Raw genomic sequence first — 21264 nt, 5'->3', positions numbered from 1 at the left:
TTAGAGAACTAACATTTTGACAGTTTTATTAAAGCGTATGCAGTTTAATCTCCTTGCTGTCCACAGAAAGTAAAAAAACATCCTGTAGTGAAGTGGTTTTTGCTCACCAACTATAATTTTTTACAGTCAGCAATTGGCTGTTCAGCAAAAGTTATCTGGGAGGCTGTACAGCCACCCAATCAGTATAACTGTAGCGAGAAAGGCTGCCCCTCGTGGTGCCCAGCCTCTCCTGTTCCTATGGCTAGATTAGGACCGTGGGAAAGGGCTGAGATAGCAAGATCAAGGAACATCTATTCCCCAGTCTCATCGCTTCCAGTTTCAGGAAAATATACACCAAAATAAATTTTAGTGCACACAAACATTCTAATATCCAATTTTTTTTGTAGAATATAAAAAATGATCTTGTGTTTTGAGTAAATACGTCAAACAAGTCAAGACTAAAAATTGCAAGCATTTGAGAAATGGCAACAAACCGTACCAAAAATTTTTCATAGGTAAAATTTTAAAAGCCTTTACAGGTTGTAAGTTATTCATAAAAGATGGCCCTAGAATTACACTGTTCAACAGGTAAAAAGTTTTGGGCATAAAATTAGCTAATCTTACATAATTTTGGGTTGCTGGAAATGAAAATGACCCTAAAAAATGTTGATTGGCTCTAGTTTCCATGATATATTCACCCATCTAATGACGTAAGCCATTCAAAATTATGATGCAACTTCAGCTGCATATTGCGCAATTGATACTGGTGACCAATAGAAAATTGCATGTATACTGAGATGATGCAATATTAACCTTTAATTGCATCACTTCACTGCATAAAATCTGCAGTATCTGTAGCTGATTGTAGTTCGACAGCGTCTTTACATTTCGTTTTATGCTTATATAGGCTACTCAGTAATGCCTCGAACTTGTGTGAATAAAGCAGATAATTTCTGCTATATCTGCGGTGAAATAACTTTTATCTCACAAAAAAGGAGGATAACAGGAATGATTAAGAAAGCCTACAACTTGTATTTTGGCTGCAAGATAGGAGACCAGGACAAGAGCTGGGCACCACATATATGCTGCAATTCTTGTGGGATGGCACTGGAGCAATGGTTGAATGGAAAAAAGGCATCTATGCCTTTCGCTGTGCCAATGATTTGGAGAGAGCCAACAGATCATGTTAGTAATTGTTACTTTTGTATGGTGCCTCCAATTGTAAAAGGGCTAAATAAGAAGAAAAAGTTATCTGTGCACTATCCAAATATTCCATCGGCAATACGTCCAGTTCCTCATGGAGTGGGGCTACCAATTCCTAAAGAACCAGAATCCTTCATGGTTGAGTCAAGTGAGGAAGAACCTGAAGCGTGTAGTCACGTGCAGTTGTAAGAGATAGCCCTTTCCTTGAATACAAGAGAAAAGCCAAGAGAAGCAAAACCGACACAAACTGAAGACAAAACTAGTGAGAATCCTAAGTATTAAAATGATTCAACTTAGCTTATGGCTATAATTTTTCTTGGTAATCCTATGCAATATATTATGTCATTTAGGCTTTGTTATGTAGTCAATATCACTTGCTTTATATTTGTGAAAAGACATCTATCTATATAATTATTGTGCATTATGTAGTCATTACGCCTATAGTAGAAAACTTTCCGTTTACAGAAAAACTAGAGCCAATTGACAAATTTCATTGTTATATTTGAACTCAGAATGTGAAATTCATTAAGAAATGGATCCTTTTGTTTCCAAAACTGGCAAAAAATAAAAATTTGTTGAACAGTGTTATTGATCTTGCTCAAGTTCATGGTGATGCTTGACATTCGTGGCAATACCTCACATGTGTGGTGCAGTCAGTGTTTACGTACATGTGAAGCAGAACCTACTCATGCATTTGCATCTGTGTGTATGCAATATTGTTTAAAAATATTTTTATTTATTTTAAAATGTTTCTTCTTTATACTTTTCTGTATACTTTTTATTTTTTTTATCTCCCCTGCCCTCCAGCACAGCTAATTGATTAGCTGCTTACCTGCCTGTAGCAGATTTTCACCAAACATTTAGGGCCAGTTCACACTACATGCGTTTCAGTTGCTTTTTTTTATGTATCCAAAACGCACAATAAGTAGGTTATATGGTTGTCAATGTCATAGTTCACATCAGTGCTTGCAGTTCCAGTGTGTTCTAGTTGAAGAATAAAAAAGTACATCATGCTGCATTTTTTCCTGCAAAGAACTGTACTGTAATGTGGAAAAATGCGCTGGAATGCACATGTTCCTATTTAAATTGAATAAAACAAGAGGGTAAAAAATGAATTGGAATGCGTAAAAACGCACTGGAACGTGTCAAAATGCATCTGGACTACATTTCTGAAGTGTGAACCGGCTAGATGCAGTTCAATGCATGCACAGTGTTCTCCATGTATTCCAGTGGCCCTGGTTCACGCTAGTGAAGCCAGTTCCAGTCAGTTTCCGGAGCAGAAAAAACAAGTGGAACATGCTGCATTTTTTCTGCAGGGAGCCATACTGGAACATAGTACACTGCATTGAAACTGCATCGGAACTGCGTGTGGTGTGAACTGTAAGCAAAAACGTATCCTGAATACATCCCTAGTGCATTTTTGTAGTGTGAACTGGCCCTTAGGGCTAGTTTATACTAGATGCAGTTCAGTGCACTTTTTTCTGCATGAAAAATGCATGCAGTGTTTTCCATGTATTCCAGTGGCCCTGGTTCACCCTAGTGCAGTCAGTTCCAGTCTGTTTCCAACGCAGGAAAAAAAATTAACTGCTTTAGCACCACCTCATAGCAGATATACTGCTACAGGGCGGCAGCTGTGTGCAAAATCACATTATATACGTGATTTTGCATTTCAGGGTAGGGAATGCGCGCCCTACCCACGCCACCATTCGTGGCTGTCAATCACCGGGTCTCGGCCAGTGATTACTCGCTGGTGCCCGGTGATTTCCGAGCATCTCTGACAGGGGAATGAACTGTTTGTAAACATTACAGTTCTCTCCCCTGTCAGCTCCTGCACACTGCTTTGCATGGCTCTGCAAAGCCATGCAAAAAAGTGTGCTTACAGTGAAGCACACAGTAAAACAGCACACAGTTAACCCTTTGATCGCCCCACATGCCTAGTGCCATTAGTACAATGTCAGTGCTTTTTATTAGCACTGATCATGTATTGGTGTCACTGGGGATGTCAGTGACACCAAGTCAGTTTCCAGTGTCAGAATGTCCACCGCAGTCCCGCTATAAGTCGCTGATCGCCGCCATTACTAGAAAAAAATGTAAAAAAAAAGCCCAGTATATATCCCGCTGTTTGCAAACGCTATAACTTTCATGTAAACCAATTAATTTACACGTATTGAGATTTTTTTTTTTCACGCAAAGACATGTAGCAGAATACATTTAAGACTAAATTTAATTTTTTTTAATTTTTACTGGACATGTTTAATAGCAAAACGTCAAAATTATTATTTTTTTTTTTTCTCAAAATTGTTTTTTTTTTTTTTTTTTTTATAGCGCTCAAAATAAAAAGAGCACAGGCGATCAAATGCCACAGAAAAATCTCTATTGGTGGGGAAAAAAAGTTGTAAATTTCATTTGGGTGCAGCGTTGCATGACCGTGATATTGTCCATTTAAGTAATGCAGTGCGATAACACAAAAAATGGCCTGGTCAGGAAGGGGGGTAAATCCTCTGGAGGGCAAGTGGTTAAACATGCTGCATTTTTTCTGCACAGAACCATACTGGAACATCGCAAACTGCACCAGAACTGCGCGTGGTGTGAACTGTAAGCAAAAAGGTATCCAGTATGCATCCGGAGTGTGTTTTTGTAGTGTGAACTGGCCCTTACTTCAAGTGAATCTTCCTGGTGCATTTAGTTTAAATGACAGTGATTTTGCCATCAGTGAATGATTTGTAAAGGTCACATTCACTGCTTTATAGTGTTTTTATTGTTTGATGATAAAGGGAACAGCAAAAATGCTGAATTTATGTTTAACCCAATATCATTGACACTGTACAGTGGAAGAAATAATTATTTGATCCCCTGCTGATTTTGAAAGTCTGCCCACTTACAAAGGAATGAAGGGTCTATCATTTTTATCATAGATGTATTTTAAATGATAGAGACAGAATATCAACCAAAAATCCAGAGAAAAACACAATACAAATGTTATAAATTTAGTTACAGTTCAATGAGTAAAAATAGTATTTGATCCCCTACTAACCAACAATAATTCTGGCTTCCACAGACTGGCTATGTGCTTATGTGGTAAACAGGTTAGTCCTGTCAATTTAAAAAGGTGCTCCTAATGACAACTCATTATGTGTGTAAAAGACACCTGTCCACAGAATCTTTTTTTTTCCATTCAAACCATGGGCAAGACCAGAGAGCTGTCAAAGGACATCAGGGACAAGATTGTAGAACTGCACAAGGTTGGAATAGGCTACAAGACTATCAGCAAGAAGCTTGGTGAGAAGGAGACAAACGTTGGAGCAATTATTAAAAAACGGAAGAAATACAAAATAACCATCAATTGCCCTCAGTCTGGAGCTCCATGCAAGATTTCGCCTCATAGGGTAAGGATGATCATGAGAAAAGGAGGTGATCATGAGGGATCTACACAGGAGGAGCTTGTGAATGATCTCAAGGCAGTTGGGACCACAGTCATCAAACAAACCATTGGTAACACAATATGCCGCCATGGATTGAAATCCTGCAGTGCCCACAAAGTCACCTTCCTCAAGAAGGCACATGTACAAGGCTGTCTGAAGTTTGCCAATGAACATCTAAATGAGCAAAAATTGAGCTCTTTGGCATTGACTCGACTCGTCGTGTTTGGAGGAAGAAAAATGCTGACTGTGACCCTGACAACACCACCCCTACAGTTAAGTACAGAGGTGTAAACCTTAAGCTTTGGGGCTGTTTCTCTGCTAAAGGTACAGGCCAACTTTGCCGCATTGAGGGGAAAATGAATGGGGCCATGTATTGTAAAATCTTGGATGGGAACCTTCTTCTCTCAGCCAGAACACTGGAGATGGGTCATGGATGGGTCTTCCAGCATGACAATGACCCAAAACATACCACCAAGGCAACAAAGGAGTAGCTCAAGAAGAAGCACGTTAAGGTTGTGGAGTGGTCTAGCCAGTCTCCAGAATTTAATTCTATAGAAAATTTATGGAGGGAGCTGAAACTTGAAGTTGCCAAGCGATAGCCAAGAAACCTTAAAGTGGTTGTAAAGGCTGAAGGTTTTTTACCTTCATGCATTCTATGCATGAAGGTAAAAAACCTGTGTGCAGCACCTCCCCCAGCCCCCTTAATACTTACCTGAGCCTCATCGTAATCCAGCGATGTGAATAACAGCCTTGGCTGTGCCGTGTCTCTGCCTCCTCGTTGGCTGAGACTACTGTCAATCACAACCAGTCAGCCAATAAGGAGAGAGAGGGGGTGGGGCCAAGCCATGGCTCCATGTGTCAATGGACACATGGCGTAGCAGGTGCCACCATAGCAAGATGCTTACTGTCGGGGCACCTGACAGACAGGAGGAGCCAGGAGAGCCTGCGGGGGACCAGAGAAGAGGAGGAGCCAGGCTGCTTTGTGCATAACCGCTGCGCACAGTAGGCAAGTATAACATGTTTTGTTATTTTACACAAAAAAAAAAATTAACCTTTAGAATCACTTTAAAGATTTAGAGAAAAAAGCAAACCAAAAGCCCTCCTGAGATGTGTGCAAACTTGGTAACCAACTACAAGAAATGTCTTACCTCTGTGCTTGCCAAAAAGGATTTCTCCACCAAGTACTAAGTCGTGTTTTACTTGCGGATGAAATACTAATGTTACTAACTGAACTGCACCTCAGTTTATAACATTTGTATCATGTGTTTTTTCTGGATTTTTGGTTGATATTCTGTCTTTATCTTTTAAAATACACCTATGATAAAAATTATACACCCTTCATTTCTTTGTAAGTGGGCAAACTTACAAAATCTGCAGGGGATCAAATTAATTATTTTCCCCAGTGTATGTTCATTTTCTAACACAGTCTTGTTTATTGTCAGTAATAACCCTTATTTGTATTCTATCCTAAGGGCCCAGACCATCATGAAAGCTCGTTTGAAAGGTGCCCAGACAGGACGCAACCTTCTTAAGAAAAAGTCTGATGCCTTAACCATGCGCTTTCGGCAGATCCTTAAAAAAATTATTGAGGTACAGTTTACAGAAGAAAAAAAAATAGTTTCTACATTTATTTGCACAGTTTGCCCACTAACGATCTCTATAAAAATGTAACATGCAGTGGATATAAAAAATCTACACACCTGGGGGGTGATCTGAAGAGGGGTGTGTACAGGAGATGCCCTCTGACAGATTTGGAGTGTTTTTGCTCCTTGCTCTCTTCCTTAGAGTGGGAAAATATTGCATAGTCAAGACGTGCCATGCTGGTAGACTCATACCCAAAAAGACTGAGTGCTGTAATAAAATCAAAAGATGCTTCAACAAAGTATTAGTTTAAGGGTGTGCACACTTCACCATATTTTAATTTTTTATTTTTACTTCCCTCCACCTAAAAGATTTCAGTTTGTTGTTCAACTGAGTTGTACAGTTTATAGGTTACGTTAAGGCTGGGTTCACACTTGTCCGGTGCGGCATATCACATGTGATTCGTACAGGTACTGCACGGCATCCCTGTGCAAATCACATGCGAATTCTGTGTGGTGCGATTTGAGCCATACATTTTGTATTGTTCAAATCACACTACATCCACACCAGTAAGGTGCTGGACCCTTTTTTGGTCTGCACTAGAATCGGATTGCATGGATATTGACACCTATGCGATCCGATTCTGCACATCGTACCACGTTTTGTGGACCGATTTCAGGGTGTTGTTTACATACACACCCGCAGTGCTTCGCAGTGCTTCGCATGAACGGGGTGTGATTGTGATGCGTTGCAGAATTCACACAGAAACCACTGCAAATTCCACACCGCATCAGTGTGAACCCAGGCTAAAGGCAGAAAAAGTTCTGAAATTATTTATTTGTCTTTTGTCTAATTTTTTTACGTCACAGAAAGCGGACCTTTTAACAGGGGTGTGTAGACTTTTTATATCCACTGTATTTGCTAGGTTAAAGTGTATGTCAAACCAAATATTTTTATTTTTTTAATTTTTGGATAGTGCATACATTTTTAGAATCCCTTTAAGGTTGTTGCTGCTATCCGAGGCTGTTATATCTGTTATAAATATTTCCTCTTCCTGTTCTGCTGACAGCATTTTACCAGGTATATGCCTACATTCATGTCCCATAGACACAACAGTGAAATAAAATCTCTCAAAAGTAAGGTAAAGGCCTTCAGGAGTGCCAATTAGAAGTTTTTTTCCTCATTCATGTTCTGGTGATGTAAATCAGATAATTAAGTTACACACATTATAATACTCCGAGATTAAAAGTGCAAATATTGAATCCAAAATATAAAAAATAAATGATAAAAAGAAAAAAGCAAGGGAGAAAATAATAGCCCAGTCCGAGCTTGAAAATAGTTCAAAGCAGTAATGCTGTGCTGAATCTTATTTCACAAGAACGTTACTCCAAACGCCAAGAGTGTGCTACCACCTTGAGTGTAAAAAGACTCTTATCAGAGCAAATAGACTCTTTTACATCTAAAAAGAGTCACATAGTTACACAGTTAGTCTGGCTGAAAAAAAGACAAAAGTCCATCCAGTTTACCCATTAAAAATAAAAAAAAGTTATAATCCTATACCCACAGTTGGTCCAGAGGAAGGCAAAAAAACCATCAAAGCATCATCCAATTTGCTCCTGCTGAGAAAAAAATTTCCTTCCTGATCCCTCGAGAGGCAATCGGATATTCCCTGGATCAACTTTACCTATAAATGTTAGTATCCAGTTATATTCTGTGTATCTAAGAAAGAATCCAAACCTTTTTTGAAGCAATCCACTGAGCTGGCCAGAACCAACTCTTGAGGGAGTCTATTACACATTTTCACAGCTCTCACTCTGAAGAAACCTTTCCGTGTTTGGAGATTAAATTTCTTTTCCTCCAGACGTAAAGAGTGCCCCCTTGTCCTCTGTGATGACCTCAGGGTGAATAACTACACGGAGTTCAATATATAAACCACTGATGTATTTATACATGTTGATCATATCCCCCCCTTAATCTCCTCTTCTCAAGAGAGAATAAATTCAGTTCCTCTAATCTTTCCTCATAGCTGAGCTCCTCCATGCCTCGTATCCGTTGGGTTGACCTTCTCTGTACTTTCTACTGTTCCCCAATGTTCTTTTTGTGAATTGGTGCCCAAAACTGAAGTGCTTATTCCAGATGAGGTCTTACTAATGATTTGTACCGGGGTAATATGATATCTCTCTCTGGAGTCTATACCTCTTTAAATACAAGAGAGGATTTTGCTCACTTTAGAAACCGCAGCTTGGCATTGCATGCCATTATTAAGCTTGTGATCTACCAGAATTCCCAGATCCTTCTCCACCATTGATTCCCCCAATTGTACCCCCCCCCCCCGTATGTATGATTTTTAACCCCCAAGTGCATAATCTTACATTTATCAACATTAAACCCCATTTGCCACATAGTTGCCCAATTAAACAGTGCATTGAGGTCGGCTTGTAAGTTGAAGACATCCTGTAAGGACGTTATATTACTGCACAGCTTGGTGTCATCTGCAAAGACTGAATTGGTATTTATAATCCCAGACCCTATATCATTTAGAAATTTATAAAACAGTAAGGATCTCAACAGTGAACCTTGGGGTACACCACTGACAACCCTAGACCATTCAGAGTATGAATCATTAACCACTACTCTTTGAATACGATCTTTTAGCCAGTTTTCTATCCATTTACATAGAGATTTTTCCATCCTGTAGACTTTACCTTACACATTAGCCATGTGTGGGGAACTGTGTCAAACGCTTTTGCAAAATCCAAGTATACCACGTCCACCACCACTGTCCAAGGTTTTGCTCACCTCCTCATAAAAGAAATCAGATTTGTTTGACAACTTCTGTCTTTCATGAATCCATGCTGTCTGTTGCTTAAAATATTTTTTTCCAGCAAGAACTCATCTATGTGGTCTTTTATTAAACTCTCCTGTATCTTCCCAACTATAGAAGTTAAACTAACAGGTCTATAATTACTTGATAAAGATTTTGACCCCTTTTTAAACATTGGCTTTACACCAATCCAATGGTACTATGCCAGTCATTAAAGAGTCCCTAAAAATTAGAAACATTGGCTTTGAAATGACAGAGCTCAATTCTTTAAGGACCCATCCAGTCCAGGTGCTTTTATTCACCTTTTATACTGTCTACATTTTTTTGGATCATATCAATTGTGAGCCAATGTGGACCATCTGGAGCTGTGTCAATACCATGCCCATTATGGAGAAGAGCTCCCTCATACTCCTTTTGTATACACAGAGCTGAAGAAGGTATTAAATAAAATTTGCCTTCTCTTTGTCCCCAGTCACCCACTCTAGATTATTTTGTAAAGGGCCTACATGCTCGGATCAGACCTTTTTACTATTTATATATTTGAAGAATTTTTTGGGGTTGGTCCTGCTATCTTTTGCAATCTGTTGTTCATTTTTTGCAGCCTTTATTTCCTTTTTGCATATTCTGTTATATTCTTTGTAATGTTTAAATGATGTTAGCGTTCCTTCATTTTTATATTTAATAAAAGCTCTTTTCTTATTATCTATAGCTTTTTTAACTTTGGCCGTAAGCCACATAGGTTTGATTTTTAGCCTTTTAAACTTGTTGCCAATGGGAATATATTTTTCAGTGTGTTCACATACAGTCTTTTTGAAGAACTCCCATTTCTGTGTTGTGTTCATCGATGCCAATATTCCCTCCCAGTCCAAGTCTTGGAGAGCAATTCTCAGCCTTGGAAAATTAGCTCTCCTAAAGTTGAGCGTTTTATTTTCCTGTATGTGCTTGATGTTTACAGCTAACAATAAATGGAATCATGTTATGGTCACTGCTACCCAGATGTTATTATATGGACATTCGTAATAAGCTCTGCATGGTTTGAGATTACCAGGTCCAGCAGAGCATCATTCCTAGTAGGGGCTTCTATGACCTGTACCATAAAATTGTCCTGTAGTAGGCTTAAACATTATTGCCCTTTAACTGTTCCTGCAGTACCGTGGTATACGTGGTGACGTCATCCCTCCGCCATGTTCTGGTGATAACTCCATTTTAATTTTAGGGATGTTTCACACAGAGCTGCTCCATTCCATTCATCAGGAGCTGCATGGGTCAAATGTCAATGTTTTTCAACATTTATCTGCCTGTTCAGTGTGTGTCCACATTTACCCAGCAAATCTATGTTGGTTCTATGGGCCTTTGGATGTAAACAGACTAGTGGCTGTTTATATTAAGCTACGTCTGATCTGTTACGTTTAGGTCCTTTTCTGTTGTTAATGTGTGTGTGTTTTTAATAATATTAGAAAAAAATTTTTTTTTAATTAGTATTTATTTTTCAGAACCTTAATGGATTCGGAGGTAGGTGGGTGCAAATGGACATGGGTCCATTATACATCAGCCTGCCCATAGATCCACATGGAGCCTCCGATCAAGTTCACCTGAGAAATGGACAGGTGGAAATGGTTGGAAAGTCCGTGTGAAATGGCCCTTACTATCTCCTTCGGTTTAGATGACAGTGGTCACCAGGACAGAAAGAGAGCAAGGATCTCTACTATCGCCACACCACTGTATCGAAAACTAAACAAAACATCTTCTGTGTAGCGGTTAATATTTATGTTGTGGAGGTGTGGCCAAGCAGGGCATGTGAACGGCTGTGCTTCACAGAGCTGCTTCTGATCCTATCACCGATCCTGTTCCTGTGAGATTTTTGTGGCTCCTGCTTCTGCAGAGTGATCCTGCTCCGGGGCACCTCTACATACTTGGGGTGAGCCTTTACCTACAGTGATGACCTGGAAGAATCGCCTGGCACGGACTTCCAACATGGCGACGCTCCTCCACAGCCGCAACGTGCTCATAGAGGAGGAGGTGATAAGATGAAGGAGGCTGCTGGAAAGTCTGGTAAGACAAGCCGCCCTGTGGGGAAGGAGTGCTCCTGGGACATGCTTTTACACCCAGAAGATCACAGGGTCCCTGGACTCAGACAATCAGGCAGCCCCACCCTTTTTCCCCCTATCCGGCCTGCTACTCCATTACAGCTGCAGCCTTTGGGAGAGGAGCACATGCAGGCTGAGCATGTACAGAAAGGGACTGTGATCACATTGAGCAAGAGCAGTCAACCTTAGTGGATATCCTTAAGACTGTGCGGCACTGCACTGCATCGGTTCACTCTGTGAAAGAGCAAGTGGGGGGAGCTTAAGAGGAGGAGTGAACTTTTCTCAGACATGACATGCAAAAAATAATAAAGGACCACAGCTGCGGAGAGTCGCATAAGTGACCTGGAAGATAAACCTCCCCCATTGCTCTCTGATACCCGCTCTATGGCACAATTGGCAAAGACTAGCAATGTCAGAATGGATTATCCTGAAAACCATCTGCGAAGTAATAACATAGATATTGTAGGCCTTTCAGAACTCACTGAAGGAAGTAACCCCATACAATTCATCGAAACTTGGCTAATTAAGATTTTTAGCACAGAAGCATTTACTCCTCTGTTTGCAGTAGAACGAGCACATCGTACCCCTACTTGGGCCTTGCCTGCTGGACAACCACCCAAACCAGTTTTGTCGCATCTTCTCAATTACAAAGATAGAGAGAACATACTATGACTGGTAAGGGAGCACTCTAACATTCAATAAGGGAGCACTCTAACATTCAATTCAATGGGGTTAAAGTTTCCTTTTACCCTGACATCTCAGCGGAGGTGCAGCATAAGCGAGCTGAATTTCTTGAAGTTAAAGTTTGCTTCTGAACCCTACAACTGACATATGCAATGCTGTACCCTGCTTGCCTGAAAATCATTGCCAATAATCAGTCACACCTTTTTGATTCTGCTGTTGCAGCCTCAGATTGGGAGGACATGCATGAAGCTGAACTGCGGTCCACGCACTCCAGATGATTAAGTCCGGCCGCCATAACTTCTTTGATAATCTGGGATGCCTGATATGCCTTGTTCATTCCTCATCGGGAAGTTATTTTTGTAAACTGCCACAATACCGAGCTCTACTCATGTATAGTACTAGTATTTGAATTGTGGTTAGCAATATGTGATTCAATCCACTCGCACCTTGGTGGCAGCTATTTGGCTCAGTGAGTAAGCGAACACTCAGTTCACAAAATGTTTTTTTAGACTTGTTTTGTTAGGCACCATTATGCCACTGTTCAGAATGAACCTTTAAACCCTTTTTCCAGTGTTGGCCATCTTAACTACTTTTTTCTTTTGTGAGCGGTGCGGTGCCCTGTAATATAGAGCGTGATCTTCCTGACTGTTTTGAGGGGCCAGTGGAGCCTTTGATACTGAGCTTCTCCTTAACATTACTACTTCTACTCAATTTATGGATGACATTCCTGTGATCTCATGGAACATTAGAGGCCTCAATGACCCGCTGAAGAAGATGATGGCATCTACAGTACTACATAAACATCAGCCTGCTATCTGTGGCCTACAGGAGACTCCTCTCACAAGGGACACTCTGTCTATGGCATGGTTTTCCTGAGCAGGATGGGTGTATCACTCCACCCACACTGCCTATTCACGTGGGGTGTGTATACTGATACATAAAGCCATACCTTACCAGGAGCTGGTGTGTGAAACTGATCCCAAAGACAGATTTGTATTCCTGTTGTGTAAGCTATACTCTACAGGGATGTTGGATCCTTATCACTCGACGCCCGGGACATGTAGTTACAGGCTCCAGGCAGGTAGTTTCTTTCTACCTTTAGCCCTACTACAGGCAAGCAGCAGGTCTCACCTGTCAGGTGAAGCAGTCGGCGGCAGTGCCAGCCTCTCTGCGTACCCGCCGTGAGGTCTCCTGGGCTTCGCTTGCCCATCTGTGGGCCCGGCTTGCCATCGGCTAGAGGGGAGGGAGAAGAGCGGACAAGTCCGCTCCCTTCCCCTTGTGCTGACCTGGAAGTGATGTTATGATGTCACTTCTGGGTCCCCTTTGAGAGATTGCAGTGCAATCCCCAGTGGAGCAGAGGGGAGGCATTCCAGGGTCTTGTAGACCTTGGATGTCCCAAAGAGAACCTGTCACCAAAAATCTTCACTTTGTTCCCTATGTGATGAAAAAACAAAAAAGTAAAAAAAAGTTTTTTTTTTTAATTGTAAAAAATTAAAGTTACACCCAAGCACATACCCTCCGACCCCCCCCCCCCCAAAAAAAAATATTGAGGCCCCCACATATACGCACGTACAAACATAAAAGCACACGCTGGGGTGCCTACGCATGAAACTGTCGATTGCAATACACATGTTACATATCGCCGCGCACGCCAGAATGAGAGCAATAATTCTAGCACCAGACCTACTCCGTTACGCTAAACTGGTGACCTATAAGGAGCTTTAAAAGTGTCAACCTATAGAAAATATAGGGTACTGAAGTTCGTCGCCATTTCACAAGCACGTGCAAATTTAAGGTTTGACAAGATATCTATTTATTCGCTGCAACCTCATCTTTTATATTTTGCAAAAAAACAAGGCAGTTTATTGCTTTTTTTTTTTTTTGTGCCCTAAAATTAACTTGTATTTTTTACTGAAATTTTGCGGTAATATCATGATAACATAAAAATTGGAACTACCACTAGAGTCTCTGCTTTCAGAAATTATACAATGTTTTGGGGTTTTATGTAATCTTCAGGCATAGAATGATTGATTTTTTTTAAACTTGTGCAAAAATGGCTCTGGCAGCAAAAGGGATAAAGTATAAGCCCTGACCCACCCTTTCCTGACGAGCAGCCAATCGGTGCTGATTACACTGCAAGGTCTCTCTCCTCCCTGCTAGTCCGTGGGTGCGGTGCCGGAGACAGGCAGGGAGAGGAGAAGGAGATAAACAGCGATATGTTAAAAATTTTACACGTTTAAGTCGCCATAAAGCCCTTTTTTGTTTTTAAAAGACATTCCAAAAATCACCTCTGATTTGAATACAGTTTTAGTTAAAAAAAAAAAAAAAACTTTTTTTTTTTTATCTGAACAAGTAGTTTGGAGCCCCGATTTAGTCCCTGGACAAGTAGTTTTTTTAAAAAATGTCCACAACCCTGCTCTATTACCTGTGTTTTAGCAGTTTATATACCTCCACCCTTTTCAACTAATGTCTTGAGAAAATTGGTAGAGTTTTTGCTTGATAAGCCTAATGTGCCGCTGTTTGTGCTGAGCGACTTTAATGGGTATCTGCATCCCATTTTGGATAAGCACCCCCCAGCTGTAGCGGGTTCCCGGGATAGAGGGACTGCCCTTGGCCGTTTCTTGTCTGAAGAGGATTGGGCGAATTGCTGGTGTATGCGTTACCCCACTTCCCGTCAGTTCTCCTGCTTCTCCAAAACCCATAGCACGCTTTCTCGCATAGACTTGTGTTGGAAATTCATTAGCAGTTTCCCTAATTAAAACAATTACAGCCCTAGAAGTGTATCTGATCAGTCACCATTAGTGGTCAATTTACTTATTAAACCTGGGTCAGCTCTTCCTCAGGTTCCATGGAAACTGAATGCTTTTTGGTTGAATTTGATCCCTTCCCATGACACGGTAGCGCAGCAGATCGATGATTTCTTCCATCATAATGATCTTCAAGCCAACCCTTTACTCTGGGAATATTTGAGTATTTGTCTCAGAAATATCTGTGAATAAAACTAAGAAGAGGATGCACGAGGCCCAGGTTACCCAGCAGGCACAACTATTGGAGTGTACGTATATAGATAACCTGACTGAGTCTGATAAACAGGCATGGTTATTTTTGCCCCAATTGCTGTACTGTATAACTCGCCAGTAATGATCCCGCTGAAAACGTTCTCGATTTATAAACACTATTTTTCGCTCCTTACTTTGGGGAAACCACCCACCACGAACAGTTACAGCACCCTAAGGATAGAGGAAAGGGTAGCTTTGCCCAATCCCTGGTCGGATTATCTGGCTAGCCAGGTGCAACATCTGTATAAAGCTATGGCGGAAGGAGACACCGCTAATGCCACGGCTAATGATTCTACGCTACAAGTGATGTTACATTGTATGGCCTCTGGTTCATTACCGGAAAGTTTGGAGGCTCAATCTTTTTGTAAAATGAAGAAGTCTTTCCCTACCTATCACTAATACATAAAATTTGGGTCAAGGTCAAGCAGCTGCAACAGGTTACAGGTCACACCGCATATAGTCTCATATGTTATAATGCGGCATTACCAGAACTAGCCAAGCTACAATATGCCTCTAAGTGGAAATCCTATAGGATAACTCATTTGAAACATATATTCGACAGTGGTAACTCGCCCTACTATGGAGGATTGGAGGCAGAATATGGGAACCATCTTACGATATGATCGTTTAATTTACTACGTGGGTGCCCAGGTAAATTTTAGAAACTATGGGAAGCATGGTTGGCCACTCTAGGTTTAGCCCCACTTGATTTGATAGTGCATAGGCTGTTGTAATTATCCTTTCATGGTGTGCTCTGTCTGCTATGTTGTTCACCTCGATTATCATGTAGGGAGACCTATCTACTTTATTTTCCACTGGGCCACTGCTGGAGGGGGACATTTGCTGCTTTGTGTGTGTGGGGTTTCGCATATGCCTTTATTGCATAGTAACACCACAATCTTGTTGTACTTATTTGTTCATTGGACAACTGGTGACACTGGAAATTTTCTTTTAGTACTTTTGTTCTTTTTGTTAATGGCTGATTCTTTGTACTGTTTTATATATGGTACTATATGCTGTACTTTGTATGCCTTAACCTTTAATAAATAATATTTCTGATTTAAAAAAAATATATTTATCTTGTAGACTAAGATGCTGATGGGGGAGGTTATGAGAGAAGCTGCTTTCTCACTAGCTGAAGCCAAATTTACAGCAGGAGATTTCAGGTAAGCAATGCAATGAATAAAGATACAACAATGTAAAGTTAAGCTTTGTTTTTGTATTACCACCCTTGTGTCACTCTCAGATAAGTCCTGACTATTTTGAAGTACCTAATTTGTTATCGGGAAAGATCAGTATTTCACTAAGGGCTAGTTCACACTAGACGCAGTCCAGTATGCTTTTTTTTCTGCATCAAATATGCATGCACAGTGTTTTCCATGTATTCCAATGGCCCTAGTTCACACTAATGCAGTCAGTTTCCAGTGCAGAATAAAAAGTAGAACATTCTTAATTTTTTGTGCACTATACTATAACTATAGAACTATACTGAAACATAGCAAACTGCATCAAAACTACACCGGAACTGTGTGTAGTGTGAACTGTAAGCAAAAACGTATCTGGAATGCAAAATTTATGCACATAGAGGACAGAGACAAAATATATCTGATTTGCATACTTAACTACTCTTTGATTATAGATCTGGCAGCACACATAAAATTTTTCTGTAATAAAGATAAATTCCAACACACTAAATATATAATGGGATTACACATAAATAACCTGGGGTTAATATTCAGAAATCCTTTTTACCAGTGGGTTATTGTATTGGGATAAAATCTTTTACTATTGTGTTACAATTTAAAATATGTCCATGATCTTTATAATGGTTTTGTCCAGAAAAATAATTTACACCCCATTAGTATATGCACACTGTAATGCAAGTCTTGACCCTATAACTTGTAATAGAATGGAATTGGCTTAAGGTATATGGATAGTTTGAACATAGAAATAGTTCCACAGTTCATATGTATAATTTCCCATAGAGATCCCTTTTAATGAGAGGTGATTGTCTCTTGTTTACCATTCCCAACACTGAAACAATGGTGAGTCATTGAATAACCAGGCTGTTAATTTGTTGTGTCCACAAGTCTACCTGGTCACACATACAAGGTGTTTTCACACTTTACATTTATGGGGCCTGGAAATGCTAGTAAATATTGTTCAGTTGTTCCAGGTGCAGTAAATATGCTAGAAACACATTATTCCTGCACTGAGAGGTGTCCTTTCTTCCCTCAATTCTGTACACACTTAATTTGCAAGAACAGACTATCTTAGAAAAAAGATTTCTTGTGTGAACTGAGACCTGAAAGTGACTCTCTAGGTTGCTGGGGCCTTTTGACTTTAAAACAACTATGATTGGAGCTGCAGAAAATATGAAAATATAATTCCTCTCAGAAATTCTTACAGGAGAGTTTTATATATTGTATATATTATTTTTATATTTATCTATACACAGCACAAGTTTACGTGTCTGTGTGTACATTGCCATTAAGAATAATGGGCTGGTTTTTTTTTTTTTTGAGAAGTAAAAAAAAAAAAAAGCCTGAATACTTAAAAATTTGGCATTTTTAGGCAACTGTGTACAAGACCCTTATGTGAAGTGTGAATTAAAATTTTTGACTCGTGTCACATTTCCCATCGTTTCTCACTATTCTGTTTACTGTTTTATGCCAGTTTAACAAATTATTTCTCCCAAACAGTACAACTATTATTCAGAATGTGAACAAAGCACAAGTGAAGGTTAGAGCTAAGAAGGACAATGTTGCAGGTAAGCTGTTTTCTTTATCGATGTAAAAGCTTTGTTAAAATAATACCAATGACACAGTGTGCCTTAGCCGCTTTACTGCTAAAGGGTGGCACAGCTGCGCAAAATCGTGTGTGTATATATGTGTGATTTGCAATTCCGAATGGGGGGCGCATGCGCCAGCCAGCCTACCTGTGCCGCTATTGGCTGCTGCGGATGTCAATCACTGGGTCACGGCCGGGACTTGGTGATCATCAGCAAAGCTGACGGGAGAGACCTGTGTGTAAACAACTCAGGTCTCTCCTGTCAGCATGGACATGCTGCTTTGTATCTCTCTGCATAGCATACACTTATTGAGATTTTCTTTTTTAGCAAAGACATGTAGCAGAATACATTTTGGCCTAAATTTATAAGAAATTATTTTTTATTTTTTTTTAATGGATATGTTTTATAGCAAAAAGTAAAAAGTTTTTTTTTTTGTTTTCAAAATTGTCGGTCTTTTTTGTTTATAGTGAAAAAAGAAAAAATGCAGAGTTGATCAAATACCACTAAAAGAAAGCTCTATTTGTGGGGAAAAAATTACAGAAATTTAATTTGGGTGCAGCGTTGCATGACAACGCAATTGTCAGTTAAAGTGACGCCATGCCATATCGCAAAAAATGGCCTGGTCAGGAAGGGGGGTAAATCCTCTGGAGGAAAAGTGGTTAAATACTCTATTACTAGGGATGCACCGATACCAATTTTTTTAGCAATGAGTACGAGTACCGATTTATTTATTTTTAAAGTACTCGCCAATACCAATTATTGATATATATATATATGAGTAATTTTAAAATATATTTTTACATATATTTGTAAATGCATTCCAAAAATGTAGATTTGTATTTTTAAAGACACAATATATTTGAAATGTATTTTTAAAAATGTTTTTCATATACTTTGTAATAAAAATGCATTTCAACATGCAGTGTACATATATTTATTGAAATATATTGAATATGGCCAAAATTGTAGCATTTCAAATATATGGAAATATATTTGGGAAGAATATTTTTAAAATATATTTCAAATATATTTTTCTTCCATATGGGTTAAAAGGCCCAATTCCACCCCCCATGCACACGTAACTACACCTTCCAGTAATTCAGGTGGCTGGGAATGCAATCCTCCTGCACTTTGTGGTGTTTATCTCTCCATTATGCAATTATGCTCCCATCAGCCCACTTCATACTATTGAGATTCAATTAGAATCAACCCAAAACAGTCAATCTACAGGGCTTTGTATATGTATATTTCTTTACTTTGAATATTTCATAATTTGTAATGTTTTCATCTGGATTTCTTAGGGATTTTATGCTGCCGATATATACAGAATAGTTCATAATATTACAGTGAATCACACAACATCTATATAGTTTTCCAGATTACTTCTGAATAAAAAAAATCTAGAAAGGCTTTAGGTGGACATTAGGGGGACTTCATTGGCATTATCTGTGGGACTTTGCAGGGGAACTAAGAAAAAGCTGTAAGTGCTGTAGGAGACCATAGTTCTACTATAAGGCTTTGTTTACAGATGCAGCATGAGTTGCACAGGATCGCATGGCAGTAGAAATCAAATTTTGTTTCAGTGGTTCATGTTTGCATCAATGCACCTCATCACTGTGATTTTGGAAAAGTCTGTTGTACTTTGGTGCAATTCCAGCACATTTTTGGCCCCATAGAATATGAAAAACCACTTCAAAGTAGTGTCCAGGTTGCACTACATAATTGCACTGAAAGTCAGATCACCTGGACATTCAATAAAATTGGGTTTTATATTATCATGATGGGATGAAAGCCATTGCTGAAATATCAAGAAGCTAATAGCTCCTGCTGCTTTCTCTGAAGCTATGAGGAGGGAGAGAGCTGCACACAGAAGGAATATTTTGTTTTCTGTTTTTTTGTGTCCCCTTCTTCTTCTTTTTTTTTTTTTTTTTTTTTTTTTTTTTTTTTTTAATCTTGATGCAGAGAATGCATTAAAGTATACCTTCTTCAGCCTTTACAACCACTTTAAGGAATCTTAAACCATTCTATTAAAGGTGACATATTTCCACATATTGGAACTGGTCATGCACATTATGAATGATAAATGTTAGAGTTTAAAATGCTGTTTATTCTTGTAGGTGTGACACTACCTGTGTTTGAACATTATCAAGAAGGAGGGGACAGTGAGTATTCATTTTAATGCATGTACACATGTGGTAAATACCTTTTTGTCTCTTCTAACATGTCACTCATCCACTGATCTTTTGCATAATTAATTTCTTTCTTTGCCAGGTTATGAGTTGACAGGTCTTGCAAGAGGTGGTGAGCAGCTGGCTAAACTAAAGAGAAACTACGCAAAGGCTGTAGAGCTGCTTGTAGAACTGGCTTCCTTGCAGGTATAAGACTTGAATGCATATACGTCTGCTATGAAACAATAAGGGCATCCAATGGGCTGGGATCAAACAGGTTTTTATTACCATCCTTTGTTGCTTACCATTTGTCAGTTTTTCCCAAGTGCCAAGAACTTCCTACAAAGATGACAAAAAAATACATAGGGGCATTTTATTTATATATATATATATATATATATATATAATATGAACTGCATAAAATAAAATTACCTGTACATGTATGTCTCTGCCTACTTTCTTCATATACAGTTGTAGTTGGGTTGATAGGCTGGATTTATGGCTACATACATTGTTCAGTCTTTTCCTTGTGTGGAAGCAGTTGGGTAAATTTAAAGGCTATAATCTAACTTTCTATCAATACTGAGGGAAAGAGACTATAATTATGAACTTCAAGGATTTTGGAAGAAATTCCTCTCATTCCAGGCTGATTATGGGAGGTTCATGTCACAAATTACTTGTTTAACCCCTTCCTGCAGCAGCCTCCTTGCTCTTTTACAGATTCTAAATGCCGGGAGGCAGAGGCAGGCATATTCTGATCAAGGGCAAGGGAGCACTCTTTATGTCTGGAGGAAAAGAAATGTAATGAAGTGTAAGAAATCTCCAAACACGGAAAGGTTTCTTTACAGTAAGAGCTGTGAAAACGTGGAATAGACTCCCTCAGGAGTTGGTTCTGGCCAGCTCAGTGGATTGATTTAAAAAAGGCCTGGATTCTTTCTTGAATACACAATATACAGAATATAACTGGTTACTAACATTTATAGGTAAGGTTGATCCAGGGAATATCTGATTGCCTCTCAGGGGATCAGGAAGGAATGTTTTCCCCTGCAGGAGCAAATTGGATCATGCTTTGCTGGTTTTTTCTGCCTTCCTCTGGATCAACGCTGGGTGTAGGATTATAATTTTTTTTTTATGGTTGACCTGGATGGACTTTTGTCTTTTTTCAGCCAGACTAATTTTGTAACTATGTAACCGCTGTGATTGGCAGTCACAACGGTCATGTGATCACAAAGCTCCTGATTGCAAGTATGCATTGGGAGCTTTCTGGTACCCATTACTGTGCAGGGAGCTCAAGAGATAAGACTATAATTCTACCACTTTACAAAACTCTGGTTCAGCCACATGTTGAGTATGCTGTCCAGTTTTGGTTACCAACCCTCAGGAAGGATTTGCTTGAGGTAGAAAGGTGAAACTTACCAAAGCTAATATAGGGCCTGGAGGGCCTCCGTTATAAGGAATGATTACAA

At 39.5% G+C, this 21264-nt stretch overlaps 1 protein-coding gene across 1 annotated transcript in view; it reads left to right on the top strand.

Moving 5' to 3' along the window:
* The window catches only part of ATP6V1D (ATPase H+ transporting V1 subunit D), a 69518-nt gene that overhangs the window by 34462 nt on the left and 13792 nt on the right, over window positions 1–21264 (top strand). The window contains exons 2-6 of the mRNA XM_089681489.1: window positions 6077–6194; window positions 15926–16005; window positions 17542–17609; window positions 19748–19792; window positions 19902–20005. Coding sequence (XP_089537615.1) covers window positions 6077–6194; window positions 15926–16005; window positions 17542–17609; window positions 19748–19792; window positions 19902–20005 — 415 coding nt within the window. The remainder of the gene's footprint in view (window positions 1–6076; window positions 6195–15925; window positions 16006–17541; window positions 17610–19747; window positions 19793–19901; window positions 20006–21264) is intronic.

This window comes from Staurois parvus, unplaced genomic scaffold (assembly GCF_062004578.1).
Source record: "Staurois parvus isolate SC_StPar_1 unplaced genomic scaffold, SC_StPar_1.0 ptg000267l, whole genome shotgun sequence".
Lineage (NCBI taxonomy): Eukaryota > Metazoa > Chordata > Amphibia > Anura > Ranidae > Staurois > Staurois parvus.
This window is presented reverse-complemented; position numbering and strand designations above follow the sequence as displayed.